The sequence below is a fragment of the Polypterus senegalus genome, chromosome 18 (genome assembly GCF_016835505.1).
Source record: "Polypterus senegalus isolate Bchr_013 chromosome 18, ASM1683550v1, whole genome shotgun sequence".
Taxonomy (NCBI): Eukaryota; Metazoa; Chordata; class Cladistia; order Polypteriformes; family Polypteridae; genus Polypterus; species Polypterus senegalus.
The window spans coordinates 73,027,459-73,049,200 of record NC_053171.1 but is presented as its reverse complement, the minus strand read 5'-3'; the positions used below and the strand labels follow the sequence as shown (position 1 = coordinate 73,049,200).

General features: G+C 43.6%; 1 protein-coding gene across 1 annotated transcript in view; it reads right to left on the bottom strand.

The window, feature by feature from the left end:
• The window catches only part of rab15 (RAB15, member RAS oncogene family), a 68,578-nt gene that overhangs the window by 32,517 nt on the left and 14,319 nt on the right, over positions 1-21,742 (bottom strand). Inside the window, exon 2 of the mRNA XM_039741170.1 lies at positions 3,686-3,746. Within this exon, the coding sequence (XP_039597104.1) occupies positions 3,686-3,746 (61 nt within the window). The remainder of the gene's footprint in view (positions 1-3,685; positions 3,747-21,742) is intronic.

The following is a 21,742-nucleotide window of genomic DNA, read 5'->3' as shown; positions in this document are numbered from 1 at the left end:
TGTCATCCTTGCAATACCCAAACACTGTAGCTAGCATCACCTACCACCTTGAAATCGACGGCAAATGTCCCCGCATAAGAAGACCAAAACAATAGTATATGAAAATCATCAGCCTACGCTCGTGTGATTGTGTGAAGCAGCATTTCAAAATCCAAATAGAGGAGAAAGCACCTAGGTGGGACAATGCCTAGAAGAAGAAAAGGGAAGAAGAGAGTAAATTAGTTGTGTGTATTTTATAATTACATAGATTTTTAATTCTGTCTTAGGAATGTTGATTGTATTTTTAACTGTACTGTGTTTTATATATAGTAACATAAATGCCTAGGCAAGGCTGATGGATGTTTCCCCTTGTTGTCCATAGTGGCTAGTCGGTATTATTAGACTTCAATGACTTGTTGGAAAGTGCGGCACACCCTCATTGCCCCTATGTGTACATACTGCAGGACATTATCGTCATATTTCTATAATCCCACCCCCTCGGTGGGTGGAGTGCACGTCCCTTTAAGATGACGGTGCCCAAGGTGGCTGTCTGATCTGACCAGCTCTGTGAACATCAGGATGTTGTGCATCCCACTGCTTGGTTATAACAGTTTTAGTTCAATGCATAAATATTAACGAAAAAAGAAAAGAAAGTCAGCCTTCTGTTGGAGGAGAATGCTGCCCAAATTCTACAAATTCTAAATGTCCCAATTCCTACTACATGACAGACTAAAATTATGACATGCGAAGTGTGGCGTTGAAAGCTTTATGGTTGTCCAAGTTTGTGGATATTTCATGGTGTAGCCAGCAAATCTTTTTGTTAGTCAGGAATCCGTCTATATATCTTTCAACAACAAGTTCGGGTTAAGCCGATGTTACTTTATACGACTTCTACTTATTAACAACGTCAAACTGCAGTTGCTGATCTTGTCGCTGGCCACATTTAGTGATCGCATGCCGTCCTTCCAGCACAGTTGTGCGCGCCCTTTTTGAAAAACCAATAACGTGCTGCCTAACAGAGCCGATACTGTACTGAATGGTTAACAAGTACAGCGAGATTAGCTGCAATTGCTGCCACTTTTTGTTTCTTATTCCATTCTGACATGGCACATAAAATGCGAGATATCACACAAATGTTTACAAGGTTTAAAACCCTCGCTTTCCTATTCCTCCTAACTGCATCATATGCATTGTACTTCCTGATTAGCATTTATTGTTTGAGCGCACAGGCCCACCCCTTACAACGAAACACAAGATTTTGTCAGAGTGAGTCTCGGACTAGTTGGGCTAGTCACATTATGGGAATGGCTTCACCGGTACGAGCCGCAGGGTGCCTCTGACTCACTAATATTATGTCATCGAAGGCTATGATTATGGAGAACATCTCTGGAAAAGTCACATAATGTGACTCGGAGTTTAGAGTGTTGATGACTGGTTTCTTTTGACTTTCTGGCAATGACCTCACACTTGTTTTTTAATTATTATTTCCATTTTCACAATGTCTTTCAGGGTGCCACAACGAGCCTTGCTGCTCCCTGCGCAGCACTATAGGGATCATCTTCCTGTATGCCTGCTTCCATTCCATCACATGGGTTCCTCCTTGATCCTTCCTCTTTGTATTTTTTCGCTAACCACCGTTCCTATGTCATTGTTCTTCTTTCATTCATTTCTTCTCTAATGTGCAGGCTCCCATTATACTGTCAATTAGGTGCAGGTGCTGTCCCCTTGACTGCCATACTCGCAGCATTTGCACGTGAATAAACGATCAGCCAAGCACCCCAATCAACCTCAGAGTGGTCTGTGCACCTGTGCCCATTTGGAGCTTGCACACTCAAAGGCTCATGATTATTTATTCGAAACATGCAACGCCACAAACCTCTCTCATCACATAAATACAATCAGGATTAGACCAAAACAATCATTTGTTGACTCCCTAACTTCTGGAGTATCTGTACTGGCCTTGGTCCTCCAAAATCACCTAACAGAAAATTTGAGATTGATTTATGTCAGGGCAGAAAACGCACCAGACGTTCTCACCTCGAAAGAAGGCTCTAGGAGTCAGAGGATAGGCAAACAGAGTAATTAGCTTTATTGCAATAAACGGTAACGCAGACTCAACCCAATGAAGCCAAACCGAGTTGAGTCCCGAACAAGCCAAAAGTTACAGTTTATATGATCATTTCTTATCATCCTGACCTCGCTCAAGACAGCTCATTCTCTGCTTATTTTGACTCCCTTCTGCAGCTGGCCTCGTTCAAGTTTATATGGAAACCGCCAATATTTCTCGTGTTTTTCTGTTCATCCTCACCTTTTGCTCCACTTATTTTCTGGCCAGCCTTCAACTTGCAGGTGTCCCCCCCCCTCTCTGATCCCGGGCTCTCTCTATCAATCCTTTTCTGTTCTCCGGGCTGATAAGATATTGCTGGTTTCAGCTAAGCTTTAAACTAAAAAAGAAATATGGCATGTGCCTTTATTTAACTATTTGCTTGGCATACCTAATTTGTGTTAATGCTTACACTAAGTTTAATACTTGTAAGTTTTCGTATATACTTATGCTAATATAAGAATATAATAATTTTTATAGTCCATATTTGCCACTGCCATGGTGTTACAACTGGGTAACATTCTGCATAAAGATGCAACTTTGCTACCGCTGCTTCCATAGGGGGATCTGGACATGTGCTAAAAGTAGAAACCCTTGCCAACATCTCATAACCAGAATCCTTTGCAAATGCAGAAATCTGGGTGGGTCAATGAAGACTGGCAAAATGTCAAGTGTGAAAAAGCCTCAGCTTATCTTTCACAAATTCCTCCCATACCACCTCCACTCTTATTTCTTGGCCATTCTTTCTACATGCCAGGAATCTGTCTTTCATATACTTGTTTACCAATGCAGGAGTCCATTTTTACAATACAAAGGACACTGTGGTCTTCAAGACAGGTTTGTGCACACTCATCTACGTTACAGTTAACAATGAAGCTAAAGTGTGTGTGTTTGAGTAAGTCCAAGAGTAAAGCTCCTCTGAATACCCTGGGGCAGGGGTCCTCAATCACGGTCCTGGAGAGCCGCAGTGGCTGCAGGGTTTTGCTCCAACCCAGTTGCTTAATAAAAAGCACTTATTGCTAAAGTAACACTTCTGCTTCACTTTAGTGATTTTGAGCCCTTATTGCTTAATTTTGTCTTAAACAGCTATTTTAATTGCTCCTTATTATCAATAACATGCAAATGACAAGAGAGAGCAGCATTTCTCCATTTAGCTTATTTACATTTACACCGGTGTGTATTTATCTGCACTATTGGGTTTAATTAAATACTTGGAAGAAAAATGAAGAGAAAAAAGTGAAGGACTGAGAATTACTCGTCCATTTTAGCCTTCAAATCATTTGCATGATAGAAAGGGAAAGAAAATCTAGGATATGAGAATGACCTGACATAGCAGAGTTAATTTAATTTCATAGCTTGTTAGTGCTTTATTGGCAAGAATTGCTTTCTAATTCAGCAACCAGGTCAGAACAAAAACCTGCAGCCACTGCGGATCTCCAGGACTGGGATTGAGGACCCCTGCCCTGGGGGTCTCTTTCTTCTTTTGGGTAACTCTGTGTCAGCTCAACTATCACCAAAGTTAAGAACCACAGCTTCTAGCCATATTTAAAAACTTGTGCACGCCTACACAGAAGCTGGCACCATACCTCAGGGCTTACTTACCAGATCTGAATTCTTACTTTGATCCCATCCACTTCTAGCGTCTTCATTTTGAAGTCCACACCTTAAACAAAACAAGATAGCACATAGTTTCAGTTGAGCTATTGACAGTATGAAGAGGTTTGCATGCTTTCTGTTGACCGACTTCTTAACAAAAGTATCCCCTATGTGTGAACTTCTTTGCAGCACACTGAGAAATATTTGAATGGGGTGGTAGGGATACCAAAGGATTACAGACACGATGAGCAGTTAGTCATAAATGCTTCAAATAAATGTCACCGGGGGTGCTGGATTAACACATTTTTATGGAATTTGAAACGGTGAGGGGTGAGGAGGATCTTGCCCCAGGAGGTCATTATTGTAATCTTGTCCTGTCTTGACCACAACGCGAGCCTTTCTGTAGGCCTGCAATGAAGAGAATTTAACAGCAGCCTTTATTGTACATTTAGTCCTGGACTTGCTCAAAGATGGAGGCAGAAATGGCACTCCATAAAAAACCTCACACTGTTCCATTCCATCTGAACTAGTGTGGTGCTGAGGTGTCACCTGTCGCATGGCTGCAGTCGGGTCCTAATCTGAGATCCTGAGGTGGTTTGTCATGCGGTGGGTGCGGCAATGTGCTGTATTAGCGCCTGCTCTTAACCTCTCTCTCTTCTTTTCCTCAAAGTAGTGTGCTACTTGCACATGTCTGTTATGAAGACTGTTCAACTCCACCAACACAAAAACACACGCCAGCCTATCAGATATTGTCTTAAAAACTGACGGCTCTCCCCGACCACATGCATTTGAGTTGCCCTCAAAGCGACTATAGTTGCCAAAGGTCCATGTTCAGCACATTTCAAGTTCCTGTCTACAGCAATATCTACCTGCAGGTCAGTAAAGGTGCTGTGGCAGGAGGCTGGGCGCCGAACCCAGCCGGGACACCTGGAAGGACAGGGAGAGGGACTATACCTCCCCAGGACCAAGAGAGGGCAGCTGCCCAGGTTAGTATGGGGGCCATGGAAACCGAGCTTGGAAGCTCAACCCTATTGGGACCCGTGGTCACCGTGCTGGCGAGTGGAATTCCAGGGTCACCCAGACTTCTTCTGGGTGCTCGTGCAGCACTTCAGCCACATCAGGAAGTGTCGCCGGAGGTTCATCGGAGGTACCTGGATCACATCCGGGTGGTGATAAAAGGGGACCGCCTTCATGCGATCAGCCGGAATCGGGCGGAAGAAGGCAACGCTCAGGGGGGAGGAGGAAAGGCAGCCCACGGACATTTGAGAGGCCCATGTTTAGGGGTGTTTGGTGTGGGAGCACTGTGTGCTGTGTGGGACTATGTTGGGACTTTTGGTATGAATAAACATGTGTTTTATAACCCTGCTGGTGTTAGTCTGATGGTGTTCGGGCGACGTCTCACAGTGCATACAGGACATTTTGTTAATGAGAGCCGGCTATATTTAAATAACATGGCCATGGATAGACTCTTTATCTTACTAAGTATCGTCCACATGAAACAAATAGAAAAATAAAAGTGAGAGAATGCAGAGTGAGTCCCAAAATAGTTGGGGAGCCAACTGGTTAAACCCCGTCCAATATCAAACAAGAAAAAAATTACCTTAACTGGCACACAATGGCACTCAGCAAACAAAAGCAAGCAATGGCCTCTAATCATCCTCCAGCACCGTTTCTGGAGTAGTTCTTAACAAATGGACTCTCAGGTCCAAATGAGACATCTCTCTTTTCAAACTGGCTGAATCAGAAGGGACCGGGCTGGTTGCCCTCAAGGGGCATTTTCTTTTCTCTGAATGGGGAAAAGAGAAGACAAGACTGTTCTTGAGAGCACCCCCTCTCTTCCTGAGGTGGTATTACATATCTTAGACGAGCCATGTATGACACAATATACTGTACATACACACATATATATATTTATATATATTGTGAAGGACAGCCGGGTCCCATGCTGGCAGGGACGTCCCAGCTGCTTATGTTCCGGGGGAGCCGTCATGGGCAGTCCAATACCTCCCCTGGGACACTTGGTGGCAGCCTCCCTGGCAGACGGTGATTCCCCAACTACCCGCAGGGCTCCATGGGAGATGGAGTCCTCCACAGCTTGTTTGGGGCCCAGGGTGGCCACTAGGGGGGGCTGTCTGCTTCCAACAGCCCAGCTGGACAATTCTTCAGCCCCACCCGGAAGTGCAATCAGGACCAGGTGGTCAATCACCTGGAATGCTTCCGGGTGGGTTATAAAAGGGCCCAGCCACCACCACTCGGGGAGCCAGAGTTGGGAGGAAGGAGACGAAGCTTGAGGAGGAGTGGTGGTAAAGGAAGGAAGGTGGTATTGCTGTGTGGTGGAGTCGTGTTTTGGACTGTGTATTGCCTGTGGGTCACGGGGAAGACGTGTGCCCACGGGTGAAGAAAAATAAAAGTTTGGTTATTTTTATACATGCCTCCGTGTCAGGTCAGGTGCCTATATAGCGCCTTTGTTACTATATATACATTTGCTTGAACGTTTTAGAACTGTGACCTTAAATGCCTACTTTCTGTAAGCTGTTAAGGTCTTAACGACCATTCCACGGATGCATGTTAATTAATTGATTATGGTTAATTGAACATGCATGGAAAACATTGTTTAAACCCTTTACAATGAAGATCTGTAAAGTTATTCGGATTTTTAAAACATTATTGTTGAAATACACAGTCCTGAAAAAGGGACGTTTCTTTTTTTGCTGAGTATATATATATATATATATATATTCACAAGAGAACTGCTTCTCAGATTTAGATAGGGTCTTTTCTATAATTTGCTTGAACGTTCCTGTTGATTTTTAGACTTCTCTCATCATGCTAAGTATCATAGTTCATTTGCAGGAGTGATATATTTTTGCTAATCCGAGACGGAGGCTTCGGGCCAAGGGGAGGGGGAAGCGCGATGTCAGGAGTGGGAGCCGGGCAGAGCCCTCCTCACTCACACGCCAGACTCCGTTCAAGTTGGTCTACCTCTGCATTTTGGAGTGGACCTTGCCTTCACTTGGCTAGCGATACCAGTTTGTTTTTTGATTTTTAAAGTCTGTCCTGTTTCACTACTATGTGGGCAGAGCCGCAGGGGACATCTAGTACTATATAATTATAGACATCTTAAATGGAGTTATTAAAGTTATTAAAGGTTCTAAATATAAAAAATAAAAACTTTAAGTAATATCCTGCAAGCAACAAGAAATGAAAAAAAAAAACAAAAAACAAACAATTCTGCACAGATTCCAAAGAAAATAGACCGCCAATGTGTATGGCAGGTTTCACAACCATTTATCTGTGGTGTAACCAACAACTGCTGTAACACTAACACCAAACATAGGACGTCTCATACACGTGTTCAATTATCCAAAGGGACGGGACTGCTGGAGAAGCTCATAAAAAAGCAGATCCGAGATCACGGAACTTAGTGAGCACTTTGGTGGTATCTCCCACTTGCTTCGTCCCTTTGCCTGCCCCCCTCTGCCTCAGAGGCAATATGCCCCACTATCTACCAGCCCAGCGAGACTCACTGGTCGACCAAACACACCGAGGCAGATGGACTCTAGAAGCCAGGAGAGACGTCTGAAATGCTCTAAGTACGGGTGTCTGAAACATACAGATTACGGAGCTCCATTTATGCCAGTTTCTGCAGGTAGTTCTGTCCTCCTTTGACAGATCTCAACCACATGATGAGCCTGTCCCTATATGCACTAAACTATTATTTCCACAGCATACCTGGCTAGCTTTCACAACGCACCACACTGCCTTGGGACACTGGATGAAAAACATTAGTTTATGGTTATGAGGGAAGACAGCAGAACAAATCTTTGGTCACTGGCCATCTGCTTCGCTAGCCTATCCCTGGTCATTCCACAATATATTACAGTAGAGGCCTATATTTGCCCTGTCCAGGGACAGTTCCTGCCTTGTGCCCAAGGCATGCTGGGATTGACAACAGCTTTCCAGCAACCTTGCTCCGGAGAAGCGGGTTTAGAAGATGGTTGGATAAAGGTATGACGTTGGTGGTGACATGTGTATTCTAAAGTCCTGTTCCAAGATTACTAGGTGTCACACACGTGCGTATGGGAGCCAGCTAAAGACCGGAATGTGGCAGAATGCACTGACTCTTTTTCTCCCTTTCCTGCAGACCATTCACAGATCACACCTGGCCCTCTTGACGTCACATTCCGGGTCCGAGCCTATGGAAGAAGACATTGCCGGCTCCGGCCCCTGTGATGTCACGTCCGGGCTAAAGCCTATGGCTGAAGACCCTTATGAGGCCCGACCCCTCTGACTTCACTTCCTGTCTTCCCCTTTAAAAGCCTCCACATTTTCACAATTTCCTAAGTTCTGTTTTGGACTCGGTTTTCTGCACATCAGTGCTGTGTAACATTTTTACAATTTTGCAGCCAGGATACCAATTATACGGGTGGCTACCCCAAACCTTGTGGTCAAGTGTGTGACATAGGGATGGCCTGTTAAACTGGCGGTGACGGCAAGTGCTACTACAACATATTTAGAAGCGATAATAAAAACTTAGCGTCTGTAAACTAAAACGGTTGCTACAATCATTAAAAAGGCAATACAAACACCCCCACCAGCAGCTTCAACAACAGTATAATTAATAAAATTCAAAGAGAACATCTGTAATATTAAATAGGTATAGGTTTGGGAGACCACATACCCTTGGAACTCACAGTCATGAAACCCCAACAGATCAAGCAAAATGCCTCCCTGGTGCCAAACTATCTGAAGACGAGGCTAATCTGTTCTGGTTAACAATCCCAAATTAATGTATCCAATTTCTGAAAAGGACTTGGCTTTGAGATACTGACACCATTCCACTCAGTAAAACCCTGTTTGATAATTAAATTTTTTAAGATACAGTAAGGAGGCAGACTCCAAGTGATTTTGAACAATGAACCTTTAAAACAGAAATAGTTAAAATACACGGAGGTCCTGATATTAAACATTAAAACCAAAGAACGTGTACTGATGTACTTACTGACTACACATTTTGCACATGCTTGTTGTGGAGTTCAGGATCAGGCACTGAAGACTATCTGTGCTTCACTGGGCACAAGGCAGAAACCAAGCCCACCACAGGAAACATCTGCACAGAACTAATCATAATCCCTCAATATGGTACTGACTTAGAGTCACAATAATTCTTCCTCACAAGTCTTCAGGATTTATGATGAAACCTGGAGAAAGAAGGGAAACACGGAAATTCTTCCCAGGTAGAGGCAGGGTTCAAGATTTGAACGCAGTTTTTCTGAAGCTTTGCATTATGTGTGACAAGACTACTACTACTACTACTGTGGTCTTTAAATTCTCAGAATAAATAAAACTTGTGTGGGAAGCAATGGCTTGAAATATATCTCCATAGAAAGTAATGTTGCATCACATTGGACCAGTGTTGGATCGGTACTGAAATTTTGGTTTTGGTATCAATACCAGTATTTGGAATTCAATGCTGGGAACAAAACGATTCCAAAGCAAATAATGGATAACTCCAAAACCCTCATCTTTCTCCAGCCTCCTCATGCGGTACACAATTGCCCACCTTATGGCGTGTTACACTTCCAACTTGAAGCTGTTTAGTCTCAATAGCAATAAGAGTGGGGTCCCCCATTTATTCCCGATCAAATCAAAGCAAACGGGGGACCCTCCACCCTTATTAGTCCCGATTGAATCAAAGCAATAAGGGTAGAAATCCCCATGTTTAATCCTGAGCATGTCACAGTAATAAAAAGGGCCCCCCGCTTTAAACCAAATTGTGCCACAGAAATAACGGTGGGGGGATCGTCCATTTAGTCATGATCGTGTCACAGTAATAAGTCTGGGAGGGTGTCCCAAGTTTAGCCCCGATTGAATCAAAGCAATATGGATGGAAGGTCTGACCGTGTCACAGCAATGGGGGTGCTCGTTTAGTCTAGACTGCATCATAGCGTTAAGGGTGGGGAGAAGTCCTCCATTTAGTCTCGAGTGTGACACAGCATTAAGGGTGGGGGTTCCCCCATTTTATTTCCAATCTCGTCACAGGAATAGGTTTGGAGGGTGTCTCCAGTTTAGTCCCGACTGAATCAAAGCAATAAGGGGGGCAAGGTCCCATATTTAGTCCTGATCATGTCACAACACTGCTGGCTTGTTTAGTCCAGATTGCATCATGGCAATAAGGGTGGGGAGGGGTCCTCCATTTAGCCCTGTTCGTGTCACAGCATTAAGGGTAGGGGCTTCCCCAGTTTTATTCTCGATCTAATCACAGTTTCATGAGGCCTATGAAATGGACATTGTTCCACAACTGCAAAAGCAAGTGTCGATGAATGGGCAAGGGGAGCGGTGCTTCAGAGGAACGATGATGTTTATTTCCTGTACCAGAAATCCCAAAATGCTGGTACCAAACTTTTTAAAATTTGGGTTTTTTCTGTGACAGGGACTATTATGTCAGACATTTTCTTTTTTTTATTTGTCATCCTTCTGGAGTGTGTTTAGACCGCAGTGTGTGAGTGTATCTATTTAAAGAGCACTGGGGACAAATAAAGTTCTGCTTGTCTAGGCATAAGAAGAACGGCTGATTGATCAGGGCATGGCAGCAGCAAGTGCTTTTCTGAACATATTAACCGCAAGGTGGCAAGCAGGACGGGGTGACACATTTCAAGGCAGGCTGTACTGATTAAAGTCATCAACAAAATCCAGTAAATTGCAAAAGCTACCAGGTGAAAAGTGCAAAAGAAAGGTACTCAAAAAGACTCCATGTGCTAGTGCCTTCATATGGAATGTGATAAAACAGCTAACCAAACTGCAAAGTACAGTTGCGTCATGTCAAATGCGAGAAATCCACATCAGGTCTGTGTAAAAAAAAACCCCGACGCCAGGGGGGATTATGTGAAGTCCCCTGAGGCTGAAGAATGGCAGTGAGCGACCTGTCATCCGTTATTGCTTTGGCCAGCCAGACTCCAGTCCAAACGATTCATGGAACAATGTGCAGCGTTGAACAAGCCAGAAATGTCTGACAGAAATAATACAAGCGTGACTTGTCCTCCCGGTGGTATCTCATTGCACCTCATCAACTTGTTTCTGCCTGGCTTGGTTTTGTTTGAGGGGCTGAACAATGTGCGTCTAACTACATCTAAATGAAGACTTCTCGGGCCCACTTTATTATGCAGCAGGGTGGAGCACGAGCAGAAGGCAAATCACCCGTCCGTGTTCTGTGAAAAAGAACAAAAGGATGGGCACATGGCATTACATAAAATATTCAAAGCGGCACTCTGTCCGTCTCTCCTGCAATTCATTAGCACTTCTAACAAAACAAAGTGCCGGTCGGCTTAAATATTTAATTGCCGTGAAGTTACTGTATTCCCATTTCATGACCTTTCCATTCATTCCTTAATTCTCTGGCCCCACTTATTCCAACACACAGGCCACAGAGATGACCTGCTCCGTTAAGGGAAAAAAAAAAAAAGTAGCCTGTAAGACAAAAGCTTAAAATCACCAATACCAAGTTGTGTTCTGCTCTACTGCATTTAGAATGCTAACGCAGGAGCCGAAATTAGCTAAATACAACAATTGTGCCTGCAGCCATTTTGTTAAGGCCATATACGCAGACTCAGTGAAGTTGTCCACCATCTTTGGGGAAACAAATCAGGATTTATAAACCCAGCGATGGGCCAAAAAGTTATATGGAACAACTGGAAACTTTAAATCACAGAATGATTTGGATCATTCAGTCAACAGGCACCCATGGGAAGGAATCGTGGACTTTTCATATGCCTGAGTGTCTAGTGTTAGCTCAACAAAAGGATAAAAAGAATGCAGTGAATGTGTTTGTCTTTCAAGGATAGATTTGCAATGTATCAATGGCACCAAAATTCAAGGCAATCCAATTTGTTTACTACGTGCCAAAAGGCAAAACAAGTGCAAGTGGGGCACAGCTTTCTCATGTCATATAATAAATGATCAATCGCTCCTCACTACAGCATGCAGCTTAAAAATAAAGTCCAAACAATGCACTGCCATTGTTGTCCTGCCAGCTGCACGTGCCACACTATGTCTACTAAATGGCAGCTCTACACTTAAAATTAGCCTTCAGGTTTGATGCTAAGCAGAGTCTGCACTTGAACGTAGGAGCTCCATAAAAATAGAGCAAGAGTCACCCTGTTTGTCTATTATTAGCCGGCACAATGCCACCATTAGGCCTCCTGTTGTTTTTAGTTTAATATTCACAGACCATAAAAAGCTCCCCGCTGATGTGTGGATGTGCTTGTAAACAGCACACCTAAAGGTGATGTAGTCAGAATACAACTCTAAATCATCAAGAAGAAATGAAGGGTGTGACCTAACCCGATTATAAGCCACTCTGATTTTCCGGGTATGAATTAGGATTTACAATCAAGCTTGTTTAATAATGTCACGCCGAGGGGGCTGTTCAGACTGTGTGACATTAAGGGGAGGGGACATTGACACACAGAGTGATCCATACAATGTGAACAGAGGACAGTCGTCTATCACAAGATACATAAAATATTAAGACCAGCGACCTCATGCATAACACCGTGTGTAGAATTCACACTATAACATGGCGTGCGGACAAAAGTGGAAATGTGCTTACACACAAAAAAATCCAGAGGCACAAATCTGTGTGTTCGCCAACTTCCATGTTTTTCCACTCCATAAATCCCGGTCAGCGTGAAAAGAGACGCACGTGCAAGCGCCTGCTGTCTCGCCCTGTTTCCTCCCAATATTATGCCTCTTTGAATATGGAAATCAATATAAATAGCCTTTAAGCTCAGCGTTCTGTGAAAAGGCAATGGTAAAAGCACGGGGGGAAATAGAAGAATTTCAGCGAATACCAAGTGGAAACAAAGAAAAACATACTATTTGTTGGGGTCTAAACAGTGGTATAAACAACAAAAGGAAGTTGATTGAGTGACAGAGTGTTGGAGAAACTCGAAAGCTCAAGTTCATAAAGTCGCACAGTGCTTAGTTTTGTATTTGATCTTCTATGTGCTCTATGTGTGTGAATCACTACGTGCTTCTTAACCTGGCTTTCTCTTCCTCTGACAGGACACAGAATCCATTACATTCGTAATATTACAGCTCTCTGAATAATTAAAATACTGAGATGTATACATGATATCATTTTCATGATGATAGTAGTTAAATCATGTTATTAAACATTGGAACATGGTGGTGCAGTGATTGTTCATGCCTTACGCAAGATGCTTGCTGCGCCATGCGTGACCTTCGATGAAATAATTTATTGCAGCAGTACTATCTCTTTCAAACGTACTAACCTCCAATTCCTGTCCTCACTTTTCTCTTTCCAAATACCCAATCGCCACACAATCAGCTCTGTAATAGACGTTAAGCCATCTGTAAGCTGAGAACGTCGATTCTTCAAAACTTTTAAGGGACATTGAAATATCTTTGCAGTACATGTTTAATTAGTCTATCCATCTATCCTTCCAGTGTCGCACCAGATCCAGCAAGAATACAGCGCGAGGCAGGAACAATCCGTGAATGGACTGTGGCACCGTGTCCTCACATGTTTAATTATTAACAATACAGATTATTTAAATTAGGGTTAGTTAAAGTTTTATCTGTATAATATAATCAACATATTTTGCTGCATTTAACCTTAAAAATGACATTGTCATCATTTGTAAATACGTGCTTTATAAAGTGGCTCAGGTTGTGCAATATTATAACTGTATTGCAAGTTTACACTGAGGTGATTGTACTTATAAGTACAAACAGTCCTACAAGGAGCAATTGATTGAGTGCGTTTAGAGTTCTTGGGATGAAACTGTTTCTGAACCGCGAGGTCAGTACAGGAAAGGCTCTGAAACGTTTGCCATGTGAGAGCAGTTCAAATAGACAGCATGGCTGAGTCAGCGTGTGCTTGATGCTGTATACCGATAATTCTCTTTCTGATCAGCTGCTGCTGCGATTCACACTCAGATACAGTGATATAAATACTCTGAGTGGTGCAGTGAGAGGAATGTGGAAAAAGATGATCTGCTGTGGCAACCCCTAATGGTGGCAGCTGAAAGAAGAAGAAGAAGGTGCAGCGAGTGTAATAACGCTAAAGCAGCTATGGCATTTGGAATAGTTTGGCCATTCCATGGACCATTACATTGTTACAGGTTAATTACAATCACATGCATTAAACTAATAAACAATATGAGGTTAATTTCAGTGTATTTATAAAGCACACAGGAACAGTAGCACTGCTTTGACATTGGGTGCCGCCAGTCTGCAAAACCAAGCGCAGAACCTGCGTACGCCAGGGTATGAGCTACCCTGGAAATGTGCGTGGCTTTACGCCAAGTGTAGGTTTTATACAGCGCGATTTGAGTGTGGAAACGTTCTTACACAACATTTTTGTGCGCACGCACCATTTATACAGTTCTGATTCGTAAAACACATGTTACGGGCTGGTGCAATGGATCTTACAAAATTAAACAGAAAAAGTTTAACCCCCCCATTAGCAAAAATAAACACTGTAGTCATATAGTTGAGTCAGATGTTTACATACATTTGAGGTGAATTCTTTAAAACTCACTTTGTAACCCTCCACAAATATTATACTAACAAGCAACCTGCCCCACCCACGATATTTCCTGGCTGAATGAAAAGTACACACCCTGCAGTAAAAGTGAAAAAAGTTCCAAGAACTACAAATGGCCCGAGTCCCAGTGACAGGAATGCCACAAAAGTTCCTCTGGTGGGAAAGCACCTAATGCTAACAACGCAACCTTGGGTGTCGTATGTATGGCTCTTAACCAAGTGCTTGCTGCTTACAGTCACAAATGAAAATCCTCGGTTATTTTGTTATACACACTTGCAGGGTTAGACACAGTTGAAACATCACTAGAGACTTTTACTCTGATGTCTTTCTACTAACACTTTAATCCAAGTATTTTTATGTTCAAAGGCAGACCTACATGTTGAGGAAACTGGCCCTGACACAGACAGGTGCACACCGATGGTTCAAGCACCAACACACGTTTATTCATATTTACAAAGTGACACACAACCTAATAATCCCCCAAAGTCCAGGCCTTTCAAAATGTCTCTTTCACTAAGTCCGCCTCCACTCCTCTCCTCCTGAGCTCTGTCTCTCTTCCTCCTGACTCCAGCCATTGAATGGAGGGAGGCAGCCCCTTTTATACAAACCCAGACGTGCTCCAGGTGCCTCCTGATTAGCTTCCACCAGCACTCCCCAGTGTGGGCTGCGCACCCGGAAGCACTTCAGGTGTCCCTGGTCTTCTTCTCCCCAGCACTTCTGAGTGTGGCAGAAGTGCTGAGGGCCAGGGCTCCTCAGGCATTGGGGTGCCCCCTGGCAGTGACCATGGGCCCCTATAGGGTTGAGCTTCTAAGCTCTGTTCCCGTGGTCCCCAAAGCCACCGGGGCAGTTGCCCCCTCGTGGTCTGGAGGAGTCATAAGCCCTCCTCCGGTCCTCCTGGGTTTCCTGGCTGGGTACCAGCCCCAGCCACTCGCCACAGTGTCTAGAGGCTGTGAAGGAGACAAGAGAACAAATAAGGTTTGAGTGAAGGGAGTGGGGGGTCCACCCAGTATGTTGTAGCAGCACACAAACAGCAATACTGAATGTGAGTTGTCATAAGAGACTGAGTCAAAACACTGACTAACTAGGAGGATTAAGGGATCGGGTCTTATTGTTGCAGGGGAGGAAGAGGCGGGTTCTAGCCGGAAGTGAGGTCTGTAGGAGGGTGTGGTCTGGTAGCGGAAGTGGGTGAAGTTCTAGTCTGGCTTCTGTTCTAGTGGTCTGTGGAGGAAGGAGAAAAGGCGTTAGTGCAGCTAATCAACCCCTGACCTGTGTCTTCGCCTCAATTAAGACTAGAAGTCCACATGTCCGTTATCATTAACTTCTTCTATGTGAACCCTGAATACAATGAGGACTGACTGAGACCATTTATGTTAGGTAGAATGCCCAGAGGGGGCAGATTTTATTTTTTTTCCTCCAGCCATCTGGAGTTTTTGTTTTTTCTGTCCTCTCTGGCCATTGGACCTTACTTTAATTCTATGTTAATTAACATTGCCTAATTCTATTTTTTAATATATTTTGTCTATATTTTGTTAGGCTGCCTGGCATGTGCACAAGTGTGACAAGGCGTTTTCAGGCACCAGTGACTTTCTGGGTGATGTAGGCCCTGGGTCACTTGTCGTCCCTGGCTGTTTTCGTGTATTGCATTCCCACCGCACAACAGGAATTGTAACCTTTATGCAAAATATGTGACGTGCAAAGAAGAGTAATGCAGTGTGATGTGAGGCACCTTTGGGAGTTCACGGGGGGCCTCCTCTGCACCTTATTGCTAAAAAGAGATGCCAACTTCAGGGGGGAGACTGTTGCCTCAATACAGTGTGTGGTGTGGCACACTGGAGAGGCGGTTTTGAAGAGTGATGAGGTGCAAAGTGTGTCACGTTTAAAAATTCACCAGGGATTCCCGCACCTTTCTGCTTGAAAGTGATTCTGACTTCACAGGGGAGATTATTATCTTCATCCATCTCTCTCCAAAGTCTTGCTTTACAACTCTACTTTTGTGCAGCAGTTAATTATCAGTTGAGCCAAATGTGTTGAAATTTTTAAATTCTAAAACGCACTTAATAAAAATCTGAACCTCATCATCTGTCCATTTTGCTGCATTCAGCTCCATCTTCACCAATGACTCTCTAAAGTCCAAGCTACTGCAGCTTTGTAAGATGGCGCCAGTATTAGTGGCTAACCAATCAACACAACTCATCTCCTGAGCCCCACCCACGATAGTTTCTGGTTGAATGAAAAATTCATCCCTTGGAGTAGAAGTGGGGAAAAAAAACAAAAGTACCAGGGACTACCAATGGCTCGAGTTCCAGCGGTGGGAATGCAATGAAAGTTGTCAAGTTTCTGAAAAGTTCTTGTGTAGGGAAGGTGCCATATTATGCAACACATGCAGCTCGCCTTCCCACTTGGCCAGTGTACGTTACATAAAGAGTCATTTTGTAACATGCTATACTACAACAGTCAGTTCTCAAATGGAGCGTGGAGCAACCGAGGTTGGCCACATGGTGTCAAAGATAAAAATGGTCAGTGCACACAGTGACTTTGAGATATTAACCACAGGGTGGATAAACTTGTTGTCATTAACCACTTCATGACAATATGCAGAGTGACATTCTGTGAATTTCGTCCTTGAATGTTTCCATAGAAAAAAATTCTGTGATAAACACACTAAATGGATTTGACCGCATGAATAACCCACCCTGATCCTTCATACAGCTCAGGCCCACCTGGACAAGAGCAGGAACTACCATATGTGCAAATGCTGTTTAGAGACTACAGCTCTGCATCTAACACAACCCAGTCTCCATTTCGAAGCCTGGAGGGTCGGCGCCAGGAAAGGCATCCGGACGTAAAAGTCACACAGAAACCTATAAAACATTATGGAAAAGACGAAAAGGAAGAAGAAGCAGCCCTGCATTTACAGTAACACAATAAATCCCTCAAAGTTCATCACCAGGCTTTCTGTCAGAGCACTTCATTGTACAGCTGGGTTTTTGACCCCTTGACAGGTAGACCCCAAGATGTCCGAGTAGATGGCCACACCTCATCACCTCATCATTCTCAGCACAGGGGCTCCACAGGGCTTTGTGCCCATAACAGGGGAGCCTGCACACTGTAGCTCCCCCAAGAGGCAGCCAAAAGGGCTGCCCAGCAAATCTACAGCTACCATGTAGCCCTACAGGTGCCCAAACAGGAGCCATACCAAAGGAATACCACCACTTAGTGTACTGGGGGAGCCTCTTGACCAGGAAAACTATAACTAATCTACCCGGTTGGGATGCCCGTCCATCCATAGCTTTTCCTTTATCACGGTTTCCTGGCCGGGCATGGAACCATCCACCCTGGCCAGAGTGCCAATCATCCAGTGTCTTCTATGACAGGAGGCTGTCACACTGGTGTCAGGACAACAGTCTTCTGAATATCAGCAAGAGAAAGTGGTGGATTGTGGACTTTGGGAGAAAACAGCAGAGGCACGATGACCTTATTAATATTAACAGCACTCAGGTGGAGAGGGTGGACAGATTCAGATACCTCAGGGTTTCAACATCATGGCAGATCTGACCTGGCTCAAGCACATCAACACCTTTTGAAGAAGGCATGGCCATGTCTCTAGCACCTCAGAGATATCACATACTAAACACTGATGCATCCTCCACCAAAAGTATCCTGACAGGAGGTATCATCGCCTGATTTGGGAAGGGCACACAGCAGGGAACACAAGGCATTGCAGAGAGTGGGGGCGTCACATAAATGCATCACTGGGTGTGCACTCACATACATCCACAACATCTACAGCAAGTGACGTTGAAGCGGGGTAAAGAACATTATCCAGGACATCAGCCATCCCGACAATGGCCACTTCTCTATGCTGTTAAGCTGTCAAAAAACAAAAAGCAGACCCTGAAACAGAAGCAAAGAAACATGAGGAAGCACAATAGAAAAGCGGGCAAACATGAGCAAACTATGCAGATGTCATCCCCCCACCACCGATCAATCAGTAAACATTTCATACTGTATGTAGTCTCTCTGCTCACGTGCCATCGAAAAACGTGGCAGCAAGTCTTCCACACACATCTGCTAAATGCTTACTGTAGGTGCTGAAACACTCAGCCATCGGCAACGATGTGGCATTTACAAGTCGTTGCCATGACAACAAGGAAGAGGTCCCTTAAACTCGCAAGACCCTGAATTGGAAGAATAGGTAAGAAAATGGATAGATGGACGGATGGATAACCTAAAGATGGAGCTTGTGCATATTACGTACCTGCCACATTTGAGACATGGCCATAAATGTTTTAGCAGTGCCACCTTTCAATGGATCTAGCCAGGACTACAATCACACCACACAAACCTGTTATAAGGACCAGGCTCATCACATGGAGATGCCACCCCCAACCAGACCCATTCTTTGAAAACTAAGGGGCATATCATGGAGCGGCAAGATATAAAAGTCACAGATTGAAGCCACACTAGGTAGCACAATATTGAGAGGTCTAAGTGCCTTCTCTGTGCAAAGCAAGACATGACTGGTCCAAAGCTGAACTAAACCACAGCTGGTCATATTTCTCCTCAATATGCCCAGCTAGGCTCTCTGATTACCTGTAAACAGTGGTATGCTGGCAATTAGCATGTTGCCCACTCCCAATTAACAGCGTTCTGCTAAACATTCCTCATGATTTAAAGGGACAGAGCACAGGGAAAAAGTACTTCCCCATGTAAACTTAAAAAAAAAAAAAAAAGAGTGCCACTGTCATTATTGCAAATGTGATACACAGAGAGCATACCTAGACAGAAAATAATGATGACGATGTACACATTAGTAGAATCATATCTAAAGCATAACAGCCTCTTTGTCACTCATTTCCAAATCACGCAGTGTCACTCGCTTAAGGACACTGATGATGGCAACTTTATGTCTAAGGCCTTGTCTCTTCCTCCCTCTGCAGAAAGCATTGTCTCTGCCCTCCTGGACGCTCCCCACTTGCTTAGAGCAAATCTGACCGGAGTGTCATTCCAGAAATTTCAACTGTTTCCTTAGGTCAGCCTTCAGCTGGCAGGCACACATGCAGGCTAGCAGCCCAGTTGAGGCCCGTAACGGTTCAGACGGAAATGCTGCGACAACTCAACAGGTCAGAATTGCGGCTCTGTGTACACCACTCCATGTGAACAAACCGAGCTTATGACATACGGTTTATTGAGCAACTGAGACACTTCTTCACTAGAGGGGAAGTCTCAAGTGTTAGATGGTTATAGAATGTATTTATTCACAAACATGGTATTTATGCATTTGCCACACAAAATTGCGTTCTAAAGTTAAGCTTTTCTAGAAATTAGAATTTAATTTGCACTGGTGCTTTACAATGGAGGCTATGGATAAGAGAGGGAAAGATTAAAAATATATCAAATGCAACCATTTTTTCAAGTCAAGGTAGGTATCAAGTATTGATCCACATTATTTGTGTTTCCGACACACATTTGTGAGAGCATAAGGGATCTGGAAATAATCATTCCATCATGTATTCCTGCTCCTATTCTGCTCATTTTGTAGACTTCATTGCTGTTAGTGTCTATCTCCTAACCCTTTATTCGTTGCTTATATATCCACCTTTGACAGCTGTCATGCACATTAACTGATTAACCCGTGACACGCCTGCTGCACAATGGTATCACGCACATTAACTGATTAACACGTGACACACTTGTTGCACAATGGTAGGTGGAGGTTACATTGGGTAATATCATCTTCATAAGGGCATCAATTCTAGCATCACATGGAAGGAAACAGGCCGAGATTTCGGATTCTGAAACCGAAATTTCGTGGGCAGTTTAGCGTCCTTTCTAGTGAATTTTTGGCGATGAGTTATCTTGAGCGTGATTCAACTACAATTTACATTTTGATGTAGAGGCACATGTAAATGAAAACACACCACTTGGCACGTCACGTTTACTGTGATTTGGCCAATCGAGAAGAGACCATGCCACTAAATGTGAAAGTTATTGTAGAGGCAGACTTGGTCTTCATCTTAAATGGGCAAATTTCAAATTGTTGGGTGGCGTTTTCCAAACATGACATTTATAAACGATTTAATAATGTGTGTGTGCGTGTGTGTGTGATCGAAAGATTTGGATTAATACTCAACAACTGTCTTGGACATATTCAGTAAGTTTTTAAGGTTTTCCTCCATGCCCCATAGTCTCCCATGTAAAGCGTCAGAGTGTATTTTTTTAATTTACTGAAAATGCTTATCTTTAGAATGTAATTTGGGATGGCTAATGTTCATATGCCACACTGGTGTAGAAATATAAAAATACCAAATTTTCAAGTGCACTGAAAAAGAGTTCATCCTGCAATCAGTTGCATAATCTTATGTTTGAATGCAATAAATATCTGCACTTGCAAAATGAGAATAAACTGCTTAAACAGGCCTAAACTACCAGAAGTGGGGTTCACTATGCCCCCAAGTCCCAAACCCAACAAAATGGATGTGTCACTACTTTCGGCATAAATCCTCAGGTCAAAACAGTAGAAGCAACACCACAGGGACTCCTTTCAGGCTGTAAAAAATTATCAATAATTTAAATATTATTAAAGCAAGGACAATGCGGGGCAATGGAGATGAGGGTTCACCTCGCAGGTACCTGTGTGGAGTTTGCATGTTCTCCTCGTGTGTGTGTGTTTGTCCTGTGATGGATTGATATTTGATCCCGTTGTTCCTGCCTGGCACCAGGGGCTCACTGGGATGGGCTCCAGCTGCCAAACAACCCTACCCTGGATAAGCAAAAATATTCATCAGCATTAAGAAGATGGATGAGTGAAACCTGTAAGGATCAGCTATGGTGTGCTCGATTCTTGAAGATGCTGCTGAGGTGGCAGGTTACTAACTGCGTTAAGTTTTAACACCACCACTACCAGATTGGGATAAGTGGCTTTGCAAATGGATGGATGGAAGTAGAATGTTATAAATTTTGCTGCATTCGTTATATGTACACGTATTCCGTGCAGCAAACGTCATATAAACAAAAAAATAAGCAACAATCCCCCACATATTTCAGTTTAACGTGGCAGCGGACGCCTGTGCCTGTTCACTGTCTGCTTTTGTCTTTCCTGCAAAATTCATCAGCATTTCTCTTACTTGTTCCTTTTTGGGTTTCTAAAATTATCAGTCCTCATGTCTCACATTCAAATCCAACAAACTATTACTAGTAAATTGGTGCTTAATTAGTTTTATTTAAATATTGTAGTTCTTTGCAAAAACAAATCACAAAGGAGTATACAAAAGTGACCAAAGAGTGCCGCGTTACCTCATGCGTCGTCAAAGTCCCAGGGAGCCCTCAGGTCATGTGACATCAAGCGTCAGGTGACGTTTCCGGTCCACTCCATCCATCACATGATGCAATTTGCGCCCCTGTCATCTTCACACACTTGGATGGACTTCCACGGTGAGCACACATTATAGCGTGTGTTACGTGCTTTAACATACAGTCACTGATTACTTCTA